The sequence below is a fragment of the Arabidopsis lyrata genome, assembly GCF_000004255.2.
Source record: "Arabidopsis lyrata subsp. lyrata unplaced genomic scaffold ARALYscaffold_1, whole genome shotgun sequence".
Classification (NCBI taxonomy): Eukaryota; Viridiplantae; Streptophyta; class Magnoliopsida; order Brassicales; family Brassicaceae; genus Arabidopsis; species Arabidopsis lyrata.
The window spans coordinates 2,632,749-2,654,870 of record NW_003302555.1 but is presented as its reverse complement, the minus strand read 5'-3'; the positions used below and the strand labels follow the sequence as shown (position 1 = coordinate 2,654,870).

Below are 22,122 nucleotides of genomic sequence, written 5' to 3'. Positions count from 1 at the left end.
AATTAGTATGTACTGTGTCTTCTGGTGACCCTATGTTTTTTGACTTTGTACATGATTTAGATACGAATGTGATGTTATGTAAATGTCGTGCACCCGACAAAACAACATTTATGTTTTTCCATTCATCAAGTTTTGCAAATATTGACTGCAATTACTTTTTTAATCGAGGTTTTTGTTTATTACTTTATTTGACTTGGTATCTAGTTTGGGATTTTCTTGACCAAAAGTCAAACGTAGTTTAAGATAGTTTTTATGTTTTGAAAAGGAATGTTAAATAATAAGCCAAAGGGGACTTTTTTCGGCTTCATCGCTCTCATCGCTTAAATCTCATGGTATCTCCATTGTTATTCTTCAAGTATATGCCTTTTGCTCCTCTCTCAACACCATTTCTCTTCTAAACCCTAGAAAAACTCTGCAGAATTTTACCCTTCTACACTGAGCCGTTTTCCGGGTCCAAGGTCACCGGGAAATGGCTTTCCGGCAAGTATCTACCACTGTAATTCTCTTCTGCTACTTACTAATTTCATCTCAATCTCTAGAATTCAAAAAACCCCACAAGATCGAAGGACCAATCAAGACTATAGTCGTTGTGGTCATGGAGAATCGCTCTTTCGATCACATCCTCGGTTGGCTCAAATCCACCCGACCCGAAATCGACGGATTAACCGGCAAAGAGTCAAATCCACTCAACGTCTCCGATCCAAATTCCGAAAAGATCTTCGTCTCCGACGACGCCGTCTTCGTAGACATGGATCCGGGTCATTCATTCCAAGCGATCCGAGAACAGATATTCGGGTCGAACGATACATCCGGCGACCCGATGATGAACGGATTCGCACAGCAATCGGAGAGTATGGAGCCTGGAATGGCTAAGAACGTGATGAGCGGATTCAAACCCGATGTCTTACCTGTTTACACCGAGTTAGCGAACGAGTTCGGAGTTTTCGATCGATGGTTCGCATCAGTACCGACTTCGACTCAACCGAATCGATTCTACGTTCACTCAGCTACTTCTCATGGATGCTCAAGCAACGTGAAGAAAGATCTCGTTAGAGGGTTTCCTCAAAAAACGATCTTTGATTCGTTAGAAGAGAACGGACTCAGTTTTGGGATTTATTACCAAAACATCCCTGCTACGTTCTTCTTCAAATCTCTTCGTAGGCTTAAACATTTGGTGAAGTTTCATAGCTATGCGCTTAAGTTCAAGCTTGACGCTAAGCTTGGGAAGCTTCCGAATTATTCTGTTGTGGAACAGAGATATTTCGATATCGATCTTTTTCCGGCTAATGATGATCATCCGTCGCATGATGTGGCGGCGGGTCAACGTTTTGTTAAGGAAGTCTATGAGACGTTACGGAGCAGCCCACAGTGGAAAGAGATGGCTTTGCTCATCACTTACGATGAACACGGTGGGTTTTATGATCATGTTCCGACGCCCGTTAAAGGTGTGCCTAACCCTGATGGAATCATTGGACCTACCCGTTTTACTTCGGGTTTGACCGATTGGGTGTTCGGGTCCCTACCTTTCTGATCTCTCCCTGGATTGAGAAGGGCACTGGTATGTTATTTGTTAAATTTCTGTCATTGTTGAACCATGGCTCTTACACTTTTCAGACTCTGTTTTGATTGTTGTGTACTGTTGTTTATATTGATCTTGACTATAGAAAATTTCATATCCAGCTTGATGTTTGACATGTTAAACTGGTGAGAAAATTGCACATGATTTGGCTTGGACTAATATCCATTTCTTAGGGAGATCACATTGTTCATGTTAATCCCATTAGTTTTCTTCTTTTGAATCTTTATATAACTTTCTTGTGTGTGATTTGTTTTATCATCCCGTCTTTGTGATTTTTGATAAGACTGGTGTTGGGATCGATTTTGTTGCAGTGATACATGAACCTGATGGTCCAACACCACATTCACAGTTTGAGCATTCTTCTATACCCGCAACGGTGAAGAAACTCTTCAACCTAAAGTCTCACTTCCTGACCAAGAGAGATGCATGGGCTGGTACATTTGAGAAATACTTCCGTATCCGAGATTCTCCTCGCCAAGATTGTCCAGGTCTGTTTCATTCTCTACCTGATTTCCTATTCCATTACATGATCTCAGTTTTTTTTGGCTCTGAAGCCTTACAGGACAATACAAATATGTAATGTTTCATTAAGTATCTCACCGCATCGCTGAAGCATTTGTAGACGGTTCCTTTTGGTATAACTTGTTCGTCAATGTAGTGGTTGAAAAATACTCCTTGAATGTTGCTACAATTGAGAATGTATCAGTGACGTAGCTTTGTAGGTTTATTCTATTGAACAATTGAGAAATTAAAACTTACTTTAGATTGGTTTCATCAATTTCTGACCTTGATGACGTCTAACAGAGAAACTGCCGGAAGTGAAACTATCGCTGAGGCCATGGGGAGCAAAAGAAGACTCAAAGCTCTCAGAATTCCAGGTGGAGCTGATCCAACTGGCCTCTCAACTTGTTGGAGACCATCTCCTAAACTCATATCCAGACATTGGGAAGAACATGACAGTAAGTGAAGGCAACAAATACGCAGAGGACGCTGTTCAGAAGTTTCTGGAAGCAGGGATGGCTGCACTGGAAGCAGGAGCAGACGGAAACACTATAGTCACTATGAGGCCATCTCTGACAACCCGGACCAGTCCCAGTGAAGGGACCAACAAGTATGTTGGAAGCTACTGAAATCTATAATTGAAGAAATGGATTATATGTAAATAATATATGTGGTCTTCTCATGTACCCACTTTACGTAGTGCATATATGATGTGGAAAAAGTATATATACTTAGTATGTAATGGATCAAAGAATATATGGTAACGTAATGTTGTACAATGGCGCTGATTGTCACGTATGTCCTCCATCTCCATAGTTGGAATGGATGGAGGCTTCCTGTAATACTAAAATATATCCTTATCCAAAAATAGACAAAGATCTATATGTATATAATTTCATTGAGTGACTAATCCGATCCTCCAGCAGTCCAGCTCTTTCTTGAATGTTGAAGTTTTAAGTGCATGAAATGAAGAAGATGGATCTCTTTTGGCTTGTTATGTTTGTGTCGAACACATTTGTTAACTTATATAGGAGAAGACATAATGGCCAAACTTGAATACACTTTGATGGGTAAGACACCATAAAGTTAACTTCCATCATGTAATGTTTTAATAAATAAAACAAACACTACATGAGACATGTTTTTACAAACCTAATACACATACCAAACTCCAAATCTAATAACATAGCATATTAGCATCATCTAACCTAATGGTAAAAAAGTATAACAAATTTTACAAAAGTTTTGGCCAAACTCAAGACATTAAGGTGGGTAAGACATGCAGGGGAATCCATTAGATGAAGTTCTTGAAGCTTTACCACACGACCTCTGTTTCTCTCTGTTTGAACTTTTTTACCAAGAACTAAAGTCTACTCTCTCCTAAACTTTCCAAACATAAACATGAATGAGCCTAGAGAACACAAATCGACAAGGCCCATATTGGTGAGTACATTCCTACTTTGACGTGGTAAAGATAAATAATAAATTCTTTATAGCTTTAACAAAAAAGAAAAAAAGAAAGATAAAATGGTAGAATTAAAATAGAAACAAACTGATGTAAAGAAAAGTGAACCTCCGTGTCGAGCGGCGCACTGTATAACCAATAAAATCCAGAGAATATTTCTTGAGGCCAATAAACAGAAGAAGAAAGTAGAAAAAAAGAAAGAAAAAGTTTTGCAGAAGAAAGAGAAGAGAAAATATGGGTCTTCGTCTCCGTCTTCGTCTTCCTCACCACAAAAGCTCTCCTCGTACACCTTCTTATCTCCTTCTATGTGTTCTTGCTCTCTCCTTCTTCTCCTTCACCGCTCTTCTTCTCTACAAGGTCTCTTTCCTCTTCTTCTCCTTATTCAGCAATTTGATATTGAAACTCTTACATATGCTTTCGTAATTACGTATTTGCATCTGACGGAATCATAGAATTTTACCACTCAATGTTAATTGTTTTCTCCGTGATTGATGGATCTAACGAAAGATTTCGAGCTGAATGTTGCTTTTATTGCTCTGCGTTCTAAAGGGACAAACACGTGACTATTTCTCTGTTTTCTTTTTTTAAGAACTTTTGTCTCACTGGGTAATTTCGTCGAACAGGTTGACGACTTTATAGCTCAGACAAAAACTTTGGCCGGACATAACTTGGAACCAACACCGTGGCACATCTTCCCACGCAAATCTTTCAGCGAAGGTACAAAACATTCTCAGGCTTACCGAATCCTCCAGTGCTCCTACTTCTCATGTCCGTACAACGCCGTTGTCCAACCAAAGAGTCTCCAGTCGGAATCTGTGTCGGGTCGTCGAACCCATCAACCACAATGCCCAGACTTCTTCAGGTTTGTTGGAACGAACCAATTCTATCTATTACTTTGAAATGGGTTATTCACATGAATCAGAAAGAATCATTCTCTTTTTTTGGCATAAACCGTTGATTTCATTGATTTGGTGAAAAGCCAGGTGGATTCACCGGGATTTAGAGCCATGGGCAAAGACTGGGGTGACTAAAGAGCACGTGAAGAGGGCGAAAGCGAATGCTGCGTTTCGAGTGGTGATACTATCAGGGAAGTTGTATGTGGATCTCTATTATGCCTGTGTGCAGAGCAGAATGATGTTCACCATTTGGGGGATTCTGCAACTGCTCAACAAGTATCCGGGGATGGTTCCTGATGTCGACATGATGTTTGATTGTATGGACAAACCCATCATCAACCAGACCGAGTACCAGTCCTTTCCCGTTCCGCTTTTTAGATATTGCACCAATGAAGCTCATTTGGACATTCCTTTTCCGGATTGGTCGTTTTGGGGATGGTACGTATCTCTCTTTTCAACTGATATCAGCTGTTACTCAACCCTTGTCTGAATCTTAGTGTTGTGATGAAGGTCGGAGACAAACCTAAGGCCCTGGGAAGAAGAGTTTGGGGATATAAAGCAAGGGTCTAGGAGAAGAAGTTGGGACAACAAGCAACCTAGAGCTTACTGGAAAGGCAATCCCGATGTTGTATCGCCTATAAGACTGGAGCTCATGAAATGCAACCATTCAAGGTTATGGGGAGCACAGATTATGCGCCAGGTTCGCTATGCTTAGAAGCCTAATAGATAGTTTAACCTAGTGGGAGTGATACTGATGTGTGTTTTAAAATACAGGACTGGGCAGAAGAAGCAAAAGGTGGGTTTGAGCAATCCAAGCTTTCCAACCAATGCAATCACCGGTAAGTCTACCTAAGATATATCATATAGGAGTGGAGGATATGAGAAGGATCTAATATGGTTGGAATTCGTTGCATCTTAAGGTACAAAATATATGCAGAGGGTTATGCGTGGTCAGTTTCTCTAAAGTATATCCTATCATGTGGTTCCATGACACTCATAATCTCACCTGAGTATGAAGATTTCTTCAGCAGAGGCCTCCTTCCCAAGGAAAACTACTGGCCTATCTCTCCCACTGATCTATGTCGGTCCATCAAATACGCTGTTGACTGGGGCAATGCCAACCCCTCTCAAGTATAAATTCCACATTCCTCATCATAATATCGATTTATCACATACCATTCATGTTCCTAAGACATTTACTTTTCACAGGCTGAAACAATTGGAAAAAGAGGACAAGGTTATATGGAAAGCATTAGCATGGACCGGGTTTATGACTATATGTTTCATCTCATCACTGAGTACTCGAAGCTTCAGAAGTTCAAGCCAGAGAAGCCGGCTTCGGCTAATGAAGTCTGTGCAGGATCATTGCTCTGCTTCGCAGAACAAAAAGAGCGGGAACTACTCGAAAGATCCAGAGTCGTACCTTCTCTGGATCAACCATGTAAACTTCCAGTAGCAGATAGGAGTAGGCTTGAGAGGTTGATCCAACAGAAGAAGAAAACAATCGAAAATGTTAGATACATGGAGATGACAAGAACAAAAAAGAGTTCCAAATGAATTGTCTTTTCTAGGACAAAATTTTTTTGTGTATCCTTTCTTTTTTGACATACGTATGTTCATCAGCCGTAGCACGAGATGATAATTGATTACGACTTGATTTATAGAATAAAGAAACCGTAATCTTGCAAATACACTGGGTGATGAAAGACAATGATAAATAATCAGTATGACTGACTCAGATCTTCAAAAGTAACAAACTAGAGTCATAAGATACAAATCCTAATCCTTTGGTATTGGGAGGAACCTAAATTGACATCGGGACAACATGAAAACTGGGAGCAGCTATTGAAATACAGTCATTCACGTATTCTCTCAACTTGGTAACATAAGCTTATTCCAAATATTGACCAAATACCCGGAAATGAAAACTAACCCGATCCAAACCTTCAGATTCAAGCATTTCCCTCGTCAAACTCATCATCATCATCAAGCACTTCATATTCGAAATCTTGGTCTCTGTTCTCCATGGTTTTCCCAAACTGAAATGCCTTTGTACCCATTGTTGTGAAAGGCATCAGCCCAAATGCACGAGCCGTTTTGATCTCTCTAGCAATCTTTCTTTGTGCCTTGGCGCTAATGCCAGTCTGCGCAAGAAGAGGTAAATCAAAAGGGGGTTTAATCATGTGAAGTTGTGAACTAGCAAAGCATCATTACATATCGTATGAACCATAAAACCAAGCTAGACTAAAAGCAAGTAACATCCAATTTGACCTGCTTCCTCTTAATGATGATCCCAGCTTCGGTAATGAACTTTGCAAGGAACCTAACGTTCTGTCCAACAAAACATAATTCATAGGTGAGCCACAAAAAGGAATATGATACACTACTTGTGAAACATATTTACCAACTACACTCACCCTGAAATCAGCATTCTTCAGAACTTCCTCAGTAGTTACCTCAGACTTGTTATTATTCTGTCTAGGATTTTGCATCTGTTTCTGCATCTGCCATGAAACAGAAGAAAAGATTTTTAAAGAATGTCTTAATCAAAGCAGACAAGAAAAGATTAAGGAAAAAACCCAATCTAGAAATGAAATTATACATGAACTACACATTCGTATAACATTTGAAAAAATCAAATAATAAACATACTAGTCAATAGAGGAGTTGAAAGAAACCATACCCTAGGAAAGTTATTAATGCCCCAACTGTTGTTGAAATCGGGCCTAAACGAGTACTCCTTCAAGCCATCTCCTTCATCCATATTGTAAAATAGTGCAGCTTCTTTCAATTTCCCATCAACACCATCAGATGAAGGATCAAAGCTCTCGTCCTTGTTCATTGAACCACCACCGGAGTATCTCGACCCTCCTGATCTATTATAGCCATTGAAATCGCGCTTATCTTTCTCCGCTTTACTAAGATGCTGGAAGAAACCACTGCTTTTCTCATCGTTGCCATTGTAGTCGCCAAACAACGAATCGAGATTGTCCGATGAGTCAAAAGAAGATCGATTCTGGTTTGGATCTGCTCAGTTCGATTCGATTCCATTGTCAGATACGATACAATCTGAGAATACGGACGAAAAAAATCGTGGAAATGGTGTTTACCTTCGTTAGCGTTGGTGGCGAGGCTTCTAGAGACGATGGAACGAAATGGTCGGAGGAACGCTACGTCGTTCAGGGAACGAGTAGCGAAACGAGCGATTCTCATCTTTCGAAACTTAGGGTTTTTCGAATTTCCGTTTTTCCGATCTGAGGTTTTGGCAGAGACAGAGAAGGAGAGTCGCTGACACGAAGATGACGGGAGAGAGATTACAGTCTCAGTAAAATGAACAATGGGCTGATCTAAGGCCTTTACTTTTTTATTGTCCAGGCCCATTAATAACTTATAAGGAAGCATATAATAACCTGGGGTCGAACCACCCTATACCAAAAAAAGCACAACACAGGGTACTCACTTGCCACTTGTAACTTGCCCATGCTAATATATCTCAAATTCACAATAATGTATTTGGGAAATAATTGCCATAAAGTTTGGTTTGCTTCATCGTTAGGCACATGTCGACCAAATTTTGGATTCGTGGCACCAAACAAACAAACAAAAAAAATTCACTACGATTTTTTTTGTTCTCTTTTAAAAATAAAAGAACATCAATATGATTTATAATTAATTTTGTAGATTTTAAAAATAAAGTGAATCAAAAGGAAGTACAAATGACATTCACTCAAAAAGCTATGATATGACACAAATGTCACATCAAATATGCATGTGATAATCTAAATGATCGACAGGTGCCACTGAACAAGAAGAATTAGATAACAAATAAATCAGGGATTAGACTAACCACATATAATCATTCAGAGCTAAGCTTACGTATTAGAAAAGGATTACGTCTAAGAAGAGATAATTATAGGTTTGATTTTTATTTCCAGTAATTATTAAATCAAGTTTTTCTGATCAATATCAATGGATTTACTGATTTACAATATGAAAGTAAATGTTTTGTTCTTTTTTTTTTTTTTTTTTTTTGTGCACCAAATGTTTTGTTCTTTCCTCTAAAACCAAAGTGGAGTCAATTCAAAAACCATGTCTACGCTATCCATAGACGACTAAATTAATCCTCTAAGATGCATCACATAAAGTTTATCTACACGTGTCATAATATAAATGGATGCTATAAATAACGTCATCCACTAATAAAGTCACATAGTGTTAAAAGGAAACCGCGAAGGACCACAGATCGACCGTTGGTTCCCACGCGATTTACAGATGTCGTTTAGCTTCACTTTTGGCATTAAATAGTGCTACTGTGTGCTCGTTACAGGGGATCTGGAATTAGGGTTCACGTTAATTACCGGGTTTTATTTCTGTATCATGTTAATTATCATATGCATTCTAGTCTCTCCTAAGTGTGACGCTCTTAGGGTTTGATCATTTAAGGTGCCACTGTCACATATATTTATCTCCCAACTATTTGAATTGAACTACTGTCACACGCATTTACTAGGGACTTGGCGAAGCAGCATGTGTGGAACCAACCTTTACGAATTATTTTCTGGAAAACGAAAGGGACACCGTATTTTTTATATTCATTGAGCGGTCCAATATGTGTTTAAGTTGTGAGAAGTTGAATAAAATTCAGATGACCAATAATTAAATGCATGGTTGCATATGCATTATATATATGGAACATTATAATTATGTATGGGCCTAGTGTGGAAGAAACACGACGTGAGTCGTGAGCTTTAACCAGCTCCTGGCGCAAATCAAATTAAACTATTTTGGGGTGGTTGTTGGACTGTCTAGTAGCTTAGCCGCGAAGGTCGCAATGCCATTAACATTCTTTTGATGATGCCTTGTGGTTTTTGGTGACTTATTTCCTAACATACGTCTTAAAATACAGCCGTGTATATATGAAAATATGGGTTAGGGTAGATAGTGTAGAAAATAAAAATCCATGAACTATATAGAGCCTAGACTTCATTTTTGAGAAGTACTTTTTCATGCATTTTGAGCAGTTTGAGAAGTACTTTTTCATGCATTTTTCTGAATTTATTGCTACTCGAATTAATTAATAACCATAATTAGCCATTTTACAAAAAAAAAAAAAAATTAATGATCGAGAATATGCCATTTTAACTTTCCAGCAGGTGTAAAAGAATCGATAATTGAGTAAAAAAAACATGCGTCTGCAATCGGGAATAAAAGATGTGCAAAGTAATGTGAAACAATAAACAAATAAAAAATCCCCTTTATTGGATGATATAAATGACAATGACGCAAAAAAAGCATATAAAGGTGGTGTTTGGGCCTCTAATCACTTATGCTTTTCCTCTTTATTTCTTATGACATTCACCTAATCTTTTATAAAGTTTAAGCATTGTCTACCACTCGATACTTTTCTATTTCCTCTACTATAGTTAAGTTGACTTTTCTTTGTTAATCCCAACTAATTTCTCTTTGGATCATAAACTAAATATTGCTATTTTACTATTTATGAAACAAATAGTAGAAAGATGCAAAAAAGTAGAGAGGTGTGACTCCCTCATGTTACAAGACCTTGACTATTAGTATAGTTTGTTCATATAACCTCGAATATATGGTATTAGAAAAGAAAAAAAACATTAGGGGGACAAAGATCTATTGTCGAATCTATACGTGGTGAAAAAGCAGTGAAACAATTTGATGGGAGAGAAGAAAGAAGAACAAAGAATCAAATAATTATATCTCAGCACTATTTCTCATGTCGGTAAAATTTAAACTAATCAAAGTAATCAATCTTAGTAAAGAAAGGTTTGGCCATACATAATCAAAGTTATCAACCTTGTACTCCAATTTATGGTTGTAAAAACTCTTTTAACAGGCTAAAAATTTAGCTAACAAAACTAAAAGTTTCTAACATGAAGAGACTGAAGCAAATGTATAATTGAAGAGAGAATCAGAAAATGTAAAGTGGGGAAGGCGAGAGAGATTATACGGGCACCACATACATATTCGTATTATTTCAGCATCGTTTTACGACACACGAGAGAGAGAGAGAGAGCAAACAAAAGCGAATAAAAGAAAAAAATCAGACAATATATTGGAGGACCCTACAAAGCAATATACCACCAAAACAACGACTCCTGTACATATCCAATCGTAAGATTTTGTGGATTGAACCAAAACCAAATCATATTTTTAGTTTATTTTTATATAACAACTTTTAAGCTAAAGAGACTAATAACAAGTTTATTTGATTTAACTTTTCTGATAAAAATCATTTCCAGAAATTTCACGCTTCTTTTGTTTTTTATATTTTCTAAATCTTTTGGCTTTTTTCTTGAGTTTCTGATAATTGTTGGTGGGAAGAGTAAGTGGGTTGGTTTTGATTGGAGAAAAGGCTTGTTGGTGAATTTCTACTTTTGATTTTGACTTTTTTCCCGGCGATGCCAACGCCGGTGACTACGGCGAGAGAATGCTTGACGGAGGAAGCTGCTCGTGCTCTCGACGATGCTGTTGCTGTAGCTCGTCGGAGAAGCCACGCCCAGACGACGTCTCTTCATGCAGTTTCTGCTCTTTTAGCCATGCCGTCGTCAATTCTCCGGGAAGTTTGCGTCTCACGCGCCGCTAGGAGTACTCCTTACTCGTCGCGACTTCAATTCCGAGCTCTTGAGCTTTGCGTCGGCGTATCTCTCGACAGGCTTCCGTCGTCGAAGTCTCCGGCGACTGAAGAAGATCCACCGGTTTCAAATTCGCTCATGGCGGCGATCAAACGGTCTCAGGCGAATCAGAGACGGCATCCGGAGACGTATCATCTTCAGCAGATCCACGCCAGTAACAACGGCGGCGGCGGTTGCCAAACGACGGTTCTGAAAGTCGAATTGAAGTATTTCATACTATCGATCCTCGACGATCCGATTGTGAATCGGGTATTCGGCGAAGCTGGGTTTCGTAGCTCCGATATTAAGCTCGATGTGCTTCACCCTCCGGTAACGCAATTCTCTTCCCGTTTCTCTCGAGGTCGTTGTCCGCCTCTCTTCCTCTGTAATCTTCCTAACTCAGATCCGAATCGTGAGTTCCCGTTTTGTGGGAGCAGTGGCTTCGATGAAAATTCCCGGAGAATCGGAGAAGTATTAGGCCGGAAAGATAAGAAAAACCCTCTGCTTGTTGGTAACTGCGCTAACGAAGCTCTTAAAACGTTCACGGATTCGATCAACACTGGGAAGTTAGGGTTTCTTCCTATGGATATTAGCGGATTAAGCTTGATTAGCATTGAGAAGGAGATTAGTGAAATCTTAGCCGATGGATCGAAAAACGAAGAGGAGATTCGAGTGAAAGTGGATGATCTAGGAAGAATTGTAGAGCAAAATGGCTCGAAATCGGGGATAATGCTTAATCTGGGAGAGCTCAAGGTTTTGACCAGTGAAGCTAATGCTGCTCTTGAGAATTTGGTGTCGAAGCTTTCGGATTTGCTGAAACATCAAAGTAAGAAACTTTGGTTCATCGGATGTGTATCGAGCAACGAGACTTACACGAAGCTTATTGATCGGTTCCCTACAATCGAGAAAGATTGGGACCTTCATGTTCTTCCAATCACAGCCTCTACTAAACCTTCGAGTCAAGGGGTTTATCCAAAATCAAGGTATGCCTTTGCTATTTCCATTAACATTAGACTGTAGAACTGAATGTTATTTATACCTCTCAAATTAGGCTGAAGGGACTTGAAAACATCGCTGGGAATAGTTTATTGTTTGCGTCAACATAAACTTAAATATTTTAACATATCTGGCACTTCCTTCTCAGCTTTATGCTTCCCATTTTTCTGGGAGTGGACATTAATGTTCTGTCTTTTTCTCAAAACTATGATTCGACTTTGCAACTGATCATGAATTGGATGAATCTTTTGGTTACAGCTTGATGGGATCTTTTGTTCCCTTTGGAGGCTTCTTCTCGTCAACGTCAGATTTCAGAGTACCGTTGAGTAGCACAGTGAATCAGACGCTCTCTAGATGCCACCTCTGCAACGAGAAGTATTTGCAAGAAGTAGCCGCTGTTCTCAAGGCCAGTTCGAGTCTTTCTCTGGCCGACCAATGTTCCGAGAAGTTGCCCCCTTGGCTTCGGGCTGTAGAGACCAAAGAAGACAAGGGAACAACGGGCAGCAGTAAGGTGCGTTTTTTATCAACTTCTTCCTTATTTGTAGTCGCTTCTAATGGTGTTGATGTAATATCTTGAGAGACTTTTCTTCTGATTCAGTGCAGGCTTTAGATGACGCTAACACATCAGCCTCGCAAACCGCAGCTCTGCAGAAGAAATGGGACAACATATGCCAAAGTATCCATCATACTCCGGCAATTCCTAAACTCGGTTTTCAGTCAGTGAGTTCGCAGTTCCCAGTTCAGACAGAGAAGAGTGTGAGAACTCCTACAAGCTTTTTGGAGACGTCTAAACTGCTGAATCCGCCAATCTCAAAGCCAAAACCTATGGAGGATCTCACGACATCAGTGACTAACCGCACAGTGAGTTCGCCTTTGAGCTGTGTCACTACAGATTTTGGGTTGGGAGTAATCTATGCATCAAAAAACCAGGAATCAAAAACAGCGAGGGAGAAACCGTTGCTGGTGACTCTAAACTCTTCTTTAGAACATACATATCAGAAAGATTTCAAGTCTCTCAGAGAATTACTCTCTCGTAAAGTTGCCTGGCAAACCGAAGCTGTGAATGCCATAAGCCAAATTATCTGCGGTTGCAAAACCGACTCCACGAGAAGAAATCAAGCAAGCGGAATTTGGCTGGCTCTTCTTGGACCCGATAAAGTCGGGAAGAAGAAAGTGGCGATGGCTCTTTCTGAAGTCTTCTTTGGTGGTCAGGTCAATTGCATATGTGTAGATTTTGGGGCAGAGCATTGTTTTCTTGATGACAAATTCAGAGGCAAAACAGTGGTTGATTACATAACCGCTGAGTTATCAAGGAAACCACACTCTGTTGTTTTACTAGAAAACGTGGAAAAAGCTGATTTCCCGGATCAGATGAGATTGTCTGAAGCTGTGAGTACCGGGAAAATTCGTGATTCGCATGGAAGAGTGATCAGTATGAAAAATGTGATTGTTGTTGCGACGTCTGGGATTGCCAAGGATAATGCTACTGACCATGTTACTAAACCTGTGAAATTTCCTGAGGATCAAGTTCTCAGTGCGAGAAGCTGGAAACTGCAGATAAAGCTGGGAGATTCAACTAAAATTGGGGTAAATAAGAGAAAACATGAGCTAGAAACAGAGCAACGTGCAGTGAAGGTGCAACGTTCATATCTGGATCTGAACCTTCCAGTGAATGAAACAGAAGTTAGCCTCGATCATGAGACAGAGGACAGTAATACTTGGTTCGATGATTTCATTGAACAAGTAGATGGAAAAGTGACGTTCAAACCAGTTGATTTCGATGGGTTAGCCAAGAACATTCAAGAGAAGATCAGTTCACATTTTGAGCGGTGCTTTGGATCGGAAACACATCTAGAGCTTGATCAAGAAGTGATCATTCAGATTCTGGCGGCTTCATGGTCATCATTATCATCGGACGAAGAAGAAGGGAAAACAGTTGATCAGTGGATGCAAACCGTCCTTGCTCCAAGCTTTGCTGAAGCAAAACAGAAGTACGGTTCGAATCCTATGTTGGCCGTGAAGCTGGTTGCTTCTTCTAGCGGTTTAGCTTCCGGAATAGAGTTGCCGGCGAAGGTGGATGTGATGTGATCACACGCATATATATAAATGAGGTAATAATAAAGAGTTATAATCCTCAGATTGTTTTGGTCATGGAAAGTTTTTTGCTTGTGTAAATTACAATGTAAAATGGCTGAGCTAGCACTTGGTACATAGGTATGTTTAGGAGTACCAATTTGCCACAGCTTTTTTGGCATTTTGAGTTTAGGTATTTCTCCTAAAATTTTCCCAACTTCCGATTTAGATGAATTAAACCATCTTCTCTGTAACCAAGTTTGTTGTATATTATGTTTGTCGAAATATAGAACTCTATATGTAACATGTAACTGTAAGCCTTAACTTTTCGTTTATGTTGGATCAAATAAATGCAGTGTTGTTTTGTTGTTTTTAGATGGAATCTTTTCGGAGAAAAAAAACCAACCATCTATAATAATATGATAAAAAATACTTGGTTGATTTTAAAAAACTTTGTCAACCCTTCCATTATTCGGTATTTTACATCAGTCAAACTAGATGATTCAATTTCAAAGTCGAAAGAACAAAAGTCAATACCCTGTCTTTCTAAAATGCTGAATTGACCTCATTGAATTGTTCCAAGTAAACGACAACTGATTAGAGGTCATAAAGTGAACAAGAGAGATAGAGAAGAAGCACGTAGCGAAGTGGAAGAGATTTGGATCAGATTCGGCTAATGTCACGACCAAAGACAAAAGTAGTGAGCCAATTGATAGCAACATAGAAACGGTTTCTCCAGCTGACAACTCGAGTCAGATAAGCAGACCTCCATATGAACCAGCTCACAAACCCCGCCATAGATATTCCTTTTCCTTCCTGTCCAAGAAAACTCCCTCCTCCAAGTTAGCTACTTATTTTGTATTTTGAGGCATTCGAAGTGAATAGTGAATGAGAGCTTGCTTTTTAACATACCTTACTCTCACGGAGATCAACGAGAGCTTTGTATCTCCCAATAGTAGCCATACTTCCCAGATGTTTATACACAAATGGTTCTCCAAGTTCCATTTCCTTTGCGCTATTGGCTCGTCCTCCTCCAGCTTTTCCCATCACGTTAAACAGATTTGCCAAGTATTTGCCTTCTCTCTCAGCCACCTTCATCGATCAGAGACTTGTTAGGTTAAGACTCCACCGAAACAAAAAAAAAAAGAGATTATTACAACATTTATATAGATTGATGAGAGAGACTTGTGCAAGAGCAGGAAGTGTTGATTTCCCTGTGCTCTCGAGATATCCGCTACAGTCACCAATCGCAAACACATCTTGTACAGAAGGTACACGCATCCACTCATCAATACCAATCCTATGGGAACAGAGTGATCCAAGATCAGAAACTGTTCAACATTCATTTTTTGGAGGGGAAAAAACAGAACAAGTTTTTTGTCGTGATAGTGGAACTAACTGACCTTCCACCTGGATCTTTTGGAAAATCAAGAGACCTCACAAATGAAGATGGACCAACACCAGTTGACCAGACTAAGAGACCGTAAGGAACTTCAGTACCATCATCAAGAATTAGCTTCTGAGGCTTCACTTCTTTCACAATTCCACGCACAAGCTTCACTCCAGACTGAAGTCAAAACTAACAGATTTTCAACATCCAAATTCTATCAATTTAAAGCAAATAAATTTTGCATATAGATGAGCTATATTAACCTTGTTTAACTGCTTGATTGCATATTGCCTTAGCCGATCGTCAAAAGAAGAAAGTATATCCCTTGCCTGGAAAGAAACAGTACTGATCAAAATTTCATATTTTATGAAAAAAGTGATCATATATAAAGTACTTTTGATCAATGTTAAAAGTCATAAGCAAAAAAAACCTCGATCAAAGTAACACGAATGTCGTCTTTCACATGAGCATATCTCTGGCGAACATCTTTCATGATGAAATCACTCAATTCACCACTAAACTCAACACCAGTAGGCCCACCTCCAACCACAACACAATGCAACAACCTCTTCTTCTCATCTTCGGATATGCCTAATATATAATTTTCGTGTAATGACTTTAGTTTTGGTTCAAAGGTAAATAAGTGGTGAAAAATGTGTTGTTTATACCTGGAACTTCAGACAGCATGAGGTTAAGAAGAAGCTTCCTACGAATTTCTTGAGCGTGGTGAACCTCACGGAGGAAGATGGCGTTTTCTAAGACGCCATTAATTCCAAATGTGGATGCTTCTGCACCACAAGCTAGTACCAGTTTGTCGTAAGCTATCTTGAACTTCCATGGCTTCAATGTGCTAGAGCCCTCAGTTACAGTCTCACAATGCACCTGATTAAAACCAAGGGCATGACTCACACATATCATATAAAACAGTCCAAATCACATTGCTTTTCCAAACACAAAAGTCGCGTTTGCGTTTACCATTTGGAAACTTTCTTAAGAAATCGAAATTAAAAAAAAAAATCAATATCTTTTGATATACATAGACCTAAATGTAAACGCAAAATTTGCGTTTGAAACAATGTCCAAACGAATCTTCTAAATTTCACAAATTTTGTAGAAAAATCCAAAATAAATATATCTACATGAAATTTTCCCCAATTTCAAGAACTTCACCAATATTAAACCGTTTCCGAGCTTAAAAAAGACGCAGCATTTAACAAGAAATCAAATATCCAATTAGCAATTACCTCATGATTATCAGCATCAAGTTTAGAGCAATTAGCGAGGAAGTAATAAGAACCGGGTTCTCGTGAAATCGCCGGTTGGATACGAGAGATTGGTTCAGCAACAGACCTAAACTCAAGCGTACCAACGCAAGTAGAAGCCAAGAGAGGAGTGAAGACCATGTGGTTCCTAGGAGAGACGCAAACGACGTCGTAAATGCTCGTATCGATCCCTTTCATAAGCCGACAACCCGCCCAACCTGACCCGAGAACCAGAACCCTCGGCTTCTCACCCTCTTTTGTCGGAGCCAAACCGTCGTAACGCTGTGGCTCCAACCCATTAACTACATCCTTTGCTTGAACCGTCTCGATCTCTGGTTGCTTTTGGAGAGCGGTGCAGAAACGGGACGAGAGAGTGTAGGATTCGGGGTTTCTGAACACGTTTCCGACCGACGAAGAAGTGGTCTGCGAGATTCTTACTAGGTTTTTGATCCAAAACATGATTTCGTTAGTTCTTGAATCGACAAGAAAATAATGTTATTATTGCTCCTAACCTAATGTGGTTAAGAGAATCGAACAAACTCTGCTACGAGCCGCCTTTGGTATGCTGTATTCACTGAATATACGTATGAGAAAAACCTACGTGCCAGATTAGGAAATGACAGGTGGCACTCTGATTCTCTTTCTCCCAGAATAAATGGAAAATTTCAGTCTTTGTACAGAGGATAATAACTCTTGAGAATTTCTTTTTGGTAGCCACAGAAATATTTAAATGTTTAACAAAACAATTTTCAGTGTATGTGGAAAAAAAAAAAAAAATCGAAATAAGTTAAAGGTGTTGAAACTTCTAACAAGAAGAAACGTCAGCAGAACTTGATGCGCAAGAAACGACAATAAAAAACATGTGATTCACTAAGACTGATGTGGGCCGCAAGAAAAGGATGTCAGAGACTCAGAGTATTCGCTGACCGTGATTGGTTGTATTGCGATGAGTGACGTATTCAGCGATCGGCGGCCCAAAGCCTAAGTCACCGATAGTTTATGGCCCAATAGCCCGTTTATATACATGATTTATATATTGGGTTTATGGCCCAAAACTGGTTACATATTGACACCGAGATATGCTGCGTTTACTCAAAGACCTTGGATTTCTCTAGAAATCGTCTCAACTCTCAACATCAGTGTTTATTCTCCTTTGGGTTTTCTCTTGTTCTTACTTCCGGTTCTCTTTCTCTAGATCTACAGATTTTCTGTGTGATTTTCAATGGCTGGAACTGCAGAGAAACCAATTTTAAAGCTGACACTTTGTGTCGACCCAGAAAAGAACAAGGTTGTCTTTGCTGACGTAGGCAAAGATTTTGTTGATGTGCTTTTTGGTTTTCTGGCGCTGCCAATGGGTACCATTGTGCGATTGCTTGAGAAATATAAGCAGAATCAACCTCCAATAGGTTGTTTCAATAATCTCTACAAAAGTGTTCTTGATATGGACAAAGATGATTTCATAACGGAAGCTTCTAAGGGTATGCTCTTGTATCCGAGGCACGTGAAAGAGAAGCAATGCAAACGGCTTAAGCTCAACATAGATGATGATATGTGCAATTTGATGACGGAGGAGTTTAAAGTACCTGAAGGTGGTTGTGATGAATTATTTGTCACCCCGAAGAGCGCTTTCATCATTACCGAAAATATGGATGAAGTAAAACATGCATCTATTATTCTCGCCAGGAGGACACTTCTAAGACTCGGTTATAATGATTTATCTATGTTGAAGTTCATGTCTGTAGATGTTAATCACGAAGAGGTAAATACATGTGTGGAATTGCTATTACATGCCACTGATTTTTTCCTTGTATGCTCTCCGATTTATGAAATTTTGGATACAGGCTATATCTCTTCTCCATTGCTTGTTTTCTTCGGAAACACCTTTCACTGATGTCTTCTTGAATAAGCATATCTCTTGCGGTATGACAAGGTTGCATGACATGCCAACTCTACCCGTGCAAGATGGAGGTCATGAAGCTGAAGCTGGATCAGATGGAGTTTTGTCACTCACTGTATTTGTTAGCTAGGAAGCCGGACATGAAAGTTCTTTATGCTGAAGGTGGGCAAGACTTTGTCGATCTACTTTTCATTTTCCTGGCTATCCCTTTGGAGTCTGTATGGGAAATAACCGGAGGCAATAATGTCGAGCTAGGATGCATTGGCAACTTTGGAGAAACATGAAGAGCTTGAGCTCTAGCGGAGGCACAAATAGTATGCTTCCTCAGCATTATGGTTTCCACAAATCGCTAATTGGTGTCGGTTACGAAAGGAATAAGTTGGACGTGGACGTAGATGATGTTGAGGTACATGCAATCAACGTACGCGTGCATGTTTGTATCTTTCCTGATATATTTTGTTCTGAACAGATTAATTTTAATGAATCTGACACTAATGCAGGCTATCAGTCTGTTGAGTGCAATGAATACAAAATCTGACTTGGTTGCTGAACACACGTTACCGGTCAGTAGTGGGTTTGTGAAGAGAGGGTCAACATTCATGATCTCAGATGATCTTATTGTAACAGCTTCAAACTTGTCTTCGACCCTTGGCTTACTAAAGAAGTTGGACACAGACTTGGATGATATCGAGGAACAAGTTATTAGTATCACTGGAGCAGAGGTTTGTTTTTTTTCTTCTCTTTTCTTATTTTCTTCTGAATGTTCACCAAAAACAAAGATTTTCACAATTCTCTCCTGTTTTCAGTTAATTCTTTGAGTCTTATTGTAATGCAGGCTATCAATTTATTGAAAGCTTCATTGGTGACATCCACTCCCTTGACCACTGCTCTCGGGAGCTTACTTCTAAAGAAGCCTAAAGTGGAGAGCCTTTAAGACATCAAGGACTTTTTTGGGCAGTTTGATCTTGCAGACATGCTTTAGTTTCTTGTAACCGTTGGTTCAGTTTCGGATTCTTTTCTCTCTATAGTTTCTCAGACGAATTTAAGGCATTTTTTATGCTACCTAAGTATTTTCTGGTTTTCAGTTTCCATATGCATTCGTTTAATAACAGTTCTAGAATCACATTGAAATTATCGGGTTTTTTTTTTTTTTTTCTCTTTCTGGGAAATATATATTAGAATGATAGAGAACCAATTACATCACAATCTTGAAAACATCAAGATGGTTTGTTTTCAGCTTAACCGAGATAAGCTTGCTTTTTCGGGTTTTTCCCTGGAGGGCTTAAAATTAACGATTTTTGGATACACCTATACAGATTTATGTGAATATACTAATCCTAAAGATGAACAGTTTCACAAAGTTTCTTCAGAATCCATTAGAAAACTTAATAACTGGCAGTGTGTATGTAGAATATAGCATACACAATTGATATGAGGGAACAAGGCAAAGACAATTGAAACATAATTTGCTCGTCTTTTTTTCTGTTTTTTTTTGGAATAACTAAGAGGTTATGGGCCTAGGGACCAAAGTATGGTCCCCTCCCAAGCCTCAAAAAGAAGATAAAGCAAGCGGAGGAAACGAGAGTTGTTGATATGACCGGAGTTTCACCTGTCTGTCTTGATGTCTTATATACGCAGATCTTCCTGCACTACATTAGTGTTCTGAGTTACTGTTGTGCTGGCTGCTTCTGTATGAGTAATTTTTTCTCCTCTCTCAAACTTCTCAACTAACGAGCGTGTCCTGCCTGAGACAACTTCTACTGCAAACATATCAATTTATAAGGAAACTGTAGCCAGCCAACTTGAATGTTAAGAAGAAAAAACAAGGACAGGGAGAGTTTTGGATTCCTAACCTCAATTTTATACCGGTCAATTACTAATTGATCATTGTCTCAAAACCAAGTACGTGAACAACCACAACAGACTACAGAATTTGAAACAAGTTCTAAACAGTAGCTAAAGATTTAAATTGTAGCAATCTACACGCTACTGTTAAGACTTTTCTGCCGTTTTATTTATTCTTCTCTAAGATTTGGTAACTAGATATAGTCTAGTAGCTCTTCCAAATAGATGTCTTTTTGTTTGTGCACAAAAAAAAAAAAGAAAAAAAAAGAAAAAAAAGATGTCTTTTTGTTTTTGCGTCCAATTATATAAATAGGCAATATTTGGCCTTAATTTCCTTTTTGTTTTATTTTTAAAAGAAATTTCCTTTTCTTTCAGTAATAACCTTTCATTATAAATATTTAAGAATCGCAGTCATAATCTCTTCTTAAGAATCGCAGTTGTCATTCGTCGAAGAGCAAAACCCTAAAGTTCTCTTTCTTTCTTCTTCTTCTTCCTCTTCTTCTTCTTCTTTTAAAAACTTGAGTTTCTTCTCAAGCAAGTTATGTCGATTGAAGCCGTCATGAATCTCGTTCTCGTATCTCTTCGGATTTTTCTCCGACCAAGTTTTAGTCGATTATTAGAGAGGGCAAGGAGATGTTAGTTTAAAGGTGAATCTGGGATTATAAGTTAGGGATTTAGGGTTACGGTGATGAAGTTGTGGCCGATATATGAGAGAACACGACGGAAATTGACAACGATCGAGATGGAGGAAAATACTTCGTCGGAGATTATTTGTGATGATGTCACACCACACAACGGCTATTTTGGATGATGTCATACAAGGGCTATTTTAGAATTTGGTTGAGTATGGAGAACAAATGACTACGGTGAAGATTTCGTGAGATGACTGAGAGAAAACGCCTTGGAGAGGTATCAGATAAGAAAAAGAGTCTCGCGTTACATCAATTCCAGTACGATTTCAGGTGAATTTCCTTTCCCTTTTAAAATCAAAATTAAGTTTTAAAATTTTTACTTTTTTTTAATGGCTTTAAATTTTTTACGAGTTTTGTTTTTGTTTTAGACTAGATTTACAAAATGATATGAAAAACTAACCGGACTTTGGATCCCGTCATTTGACATAGTCATTTGATCGTTAGTGATTTCACAAGTTCAATTTGTTTTCTAATCGTTACGTAAATCTAGCATTTTTGTTTTTTTTTTTTTTGTTTTTTTTTTGTTTTAGTCTAGATTTACATAATGATATGAAAAATTAACCGGACTTTGGATCCCGTCATTTGACCTAGTCATTTGATCGTTAGCGATTTCACAAGTTCAATTTGTTTTCTAATCGCTATGTAAATTTAGCATTTTTGTTTTTTGTTTTTGTTTTTTTTTTAATTTTTTTTTTTGTTTAGTCTAGATTTACAAAACGATATGAAAAACTAATCGGACTTTGGATCCCGTCATATGACCTAGTCATTTGATCGTTAGCGATTTCACAAGTTCAATTTGTTTTTTAATCGTTATGTAAATTTAGCATTTTTGTTTTTTTTTTTATTTTTGTTTTTTTTTTTTTTTAGTCTAGATTTACATAA

At 38.7% G+C, this 22,122-nt stretch overlaps 6 protein-coding genes and 1 pseudogene across 8 annotated transcripts; 5 read left to right on the top strand and 2 right to left on the bottom strand.

The window, feature by feature from the left end:
* The first annotated feature begins 287 nt into the window (after nt 1-287).
* On the top strand, nt 288-2,973 carry LOC9328451 (non-specific phospholipase C1). The gene is given in 4 exon segments (XM_021010862.1): nt 288-1,475; nt 1,478-1,558; nt 1,891-2,067; nt 2,384-2,973. Coding segments are annotated over 4 exon segments (1,590 nt in total). The 5' UTR covers nt 288-469; the 3' UTR covers nt 2,710-2,973.
* Nucleotides 2,974-3,556: 583 nt separating this feature from the next.
* On the top strand, nt 3,557-6,111 carry LOC9325701 (O-glucosyltransferase rumi homolog). Its single transcript, XM_002892342.2, has 7 exons — nt 3,557-3,902; nt 4,169-4,407; nt 4,529-4,879; nt 4,952-5,141; nt 5,216-5,280; nt 5,362-5,572; nt 5,651-6,111. Exons 1-7 carry the CDS (start codon nt 3,780-3,782, stop codon nt 5,996-5,998), a joined length of 1,527 nt encoding a protein of 508 aa, XP_002892388.1. The 5' UTR covers nt 3,557-3,779; the 3' UTR covers nt 5,999-6,111.
* On the bottom strand, nt 6,084-7,762 carry LOC9328450. The gene is made up of 5 exons (XM_002889590.2): nt 7,552-7,762; nt 7,125-7,468; nt 6,859-6,945; nt 6,713-6,772; nt 6,084-6,585 (listed from the first exon to the last, which is right to left on the bottom strand). Exons 1-5 carry the CDS (start codon nt 7,652-7,654, stop codon nt 6,394-6,396), a joined length of 786 nt encoding a protein of 261 aa, XP_002889636.1. The 5' UTR covers nt 7,655-7,762; the 3' UTR covers nt 6,084-6,393.
* Nucleotides 7,763-10,397: 2,635 nt separating this feature from the next.
* LOC9325700 (protein SMAX1-LIKE 6) lies at nt 10,398-14,529 on the top strand. Of its 2 annotated transcripts, XM_002892341.2 has the most exons (3): nt 10,398-12,068; nt 12,340-12,592; nt 12,685-14,529. In XM_002892341.2, the coding sequence occupies exons 1-3, from the start codon at nt 10,873-10,875 to the stop codon at nt 14,167-14,169; spliced, it is 2,934 nt and encodes a 977-aa protein (XP_002892387.1). In that variant the 5' UTR covers nt 10,398-10,872; the 3' UTR covers nt 14,170-14,529. The 2 variants fall into 2 exon arrangements, with proteins under 2 accessions (XP_002892387.1, XP_020870923.1); XM_021015264.1 differs by lacking the exon at nt 10,398-12,068 and having other exon boundaries at nt 12,355-12,592; nt 12,680-14,529.
* A 45-nt stretch (nt 14,530-14,574) lies between these two features.
* Nucleotides 14,575-17,560, bottom strand: LOC9328449 (internal alternative NAD(P)H-ubiquinone oxidoreductase A1, mitochondrial). The gene is made up of 8 exons (XM_002889589.2): nt 16,789-17,560; nt 16,213-16,426; nt 15,975-16,135; nt 15,808-15,873; nt 15,558-15,721; nt 15,340-15,454; nt 15,067-15,246; nt 14,575-14,970 (listed from the first exon to the last, which is right to left on the bottom strand). Exons 1-8 carry the CDS (start codon nt 17,263-17,265, stop codon nt 14,818-14,820), a joined length of 1,530 nt encoding a protein of 509 aa, XP_002889635.1. The 5' UTR covers nt 17,266-17,560; the 3' UTR covers nt 14,575-14,817.
* An 88-nt stretch (nt 17,561-17,648) lies between these two features.
* On the top strand, nt 17,649-19,787 carry LOC9328448. 2 transcript variants are annotated; one of them, XM_021015265.1, is made up of 4 exons: nt 17,649-18,565; nt 18,648-19,109; nt 19,204-19,425; nt 19,539-19,787. In XM_021015265.1, exons 2-4 carry the CDS (start codon nt 18,960-18,962, stop codon nt 19,635-19,637), a joined length of 471 nt encoding a protein of 156 aa, XP_020870924.1. In that variant the 5' UTR covers nt 17,649-18,565; nt 18,648-18,959; the 3' UTR covers nt 19,638-19,787. Both variants share the same exon structure in this region; 1 of them encodes a protein (XP_020870924.1).
* A 1,048-nt stretch (nt 19,788-20,835) lies between these two features.
* LOC110225207 lies at nt 20,836-21,592 on the top strand (annotated as a pseudogene).
* Nucleotides 21,593-22,122: the final 530 nt, after the last annotated feature.

What these genes read in the sequence shown, in the direction of transcription:
- LOC9325701 (XM_002892342.2), top strand. Translation starts at nt 3,780, where the DNA reads ATGGGTCTTCGTCTCCGTCTTCGTCTTCCTCACCACAAAAGCTCTCCT. An exon ending in CAATGCCCAGACTTCTTCAG is followed by an intron (nt 4,408 to 4,528) that starts GTTTGTTGGAAC and finishes GTGAAAAGCCAG; the next exon opens with GTGGATTCACCGGGATTTAG. An exon ending in GATTGGTCGTTTTGGGGATG is followed by an intron (nt 4,880 to 4,951) that starts GTACGTATCTCT and finishes GTTGTGATGAAG; the next exon opens with GTCGGAGACAAACCTAAGGC.
- LOC9328450 (XM_002889590.2), bottom strand. Translation starts at nt 7,654, where the DNA reads ATGAGAATCGCTCGTTTCGCTACTCGTTCCCTGAACGACGTAGCGTTC. An exon ending in TGAAGAATGCTGATTTCAGG is followed by an intron (nt 6,773 to 6,858) that starts GTGAGTGTAGTT and finishes TTTGTTGGACAG; the next exon opens with AACGTTAGGTTCCTTGCAAA. An exon ending in TCATCATTAAGAGGAAGCAG is followed by an intron (nt 6,586 to 6,712) that starts GTCAAATTGGAT and finishes CTTCTTGCGCAG; the next exon opens with ACTGGCATTAGCGCCAAGGC.
- LOC9325700 (XM_002892341.2), top strand. Translation starts at nt 10,873, where the DNA reads ATGCCAACGCCGGTGACTACGGCGAGAGAATGCTTGACGGAGGAAGCT. An exon ending in GGGGTTTATCCAAAATCAAG is followed by an intron (nt 12,069 to 12,339) that starts GTATGCCTTTGC and finishes TTTTGGTTACAG; the next exon opens with CTTGATGGGATCTTTTGTTC. An exon ending in GAACAACGGGCAGCAGTAAG is followed by an intron (nt 12,593 to 12,684) that starts GTGCGTTTTTTA and finishes GATTCAGTGCAG; the next exon opens with GCTTTAGATGACGCTAACAC.
- LOC9328449 (XM_002889589.2), bottom strand. Translation starts at nt 17,265, where the DNA reads ATGTTTTGGATCAAAAACCTAGTAAGAATCTCGCAGACCACTTCTTCG. An exon ending in CATGCTGTCTGAAGTTCCAG is followed by an intron (nt 16,136 to 16,212) that starts GTATAAACAACA and finishes ATTATATATTAG; the next exon opens with GCATATCCGAAGATGAGAAG. An exon ending in TTCGTGTTACTTTGATCGAG is followed by an intron (nt 15,874 to 15,974) that starts GTTTTTTTTGCT and finishes GTTTCTTTCCAG; the next exon opens with GCAAGGGATATACTTTCTTC.
- LOC9328448 (XM_021015265.1), top strand. Translation starts at nt 18,960, where the DNA reads ATGCATTGGCAACTTTGGAGAAACATGAAGAGCTTGAGCTCTAGCGGA. An exon ending in TGGACGTAGATGATGTTGAG is followed by an intron (nt 19,110 to 19,203) that starts GTACATGCAATC and finishes ACACTAATGCAG; the next exon opens with GCTATCAGTCTGTTGAGTGC. An exon ending in TTAGTATCACTGGAGCAGAG is followed by an intron (nt 19,426 to 19,538) that starts GTTTGTTTTTTT and finishes ATTGTAATGCAG; the next exon opens with GCTATCAATTTATTGAAAGC.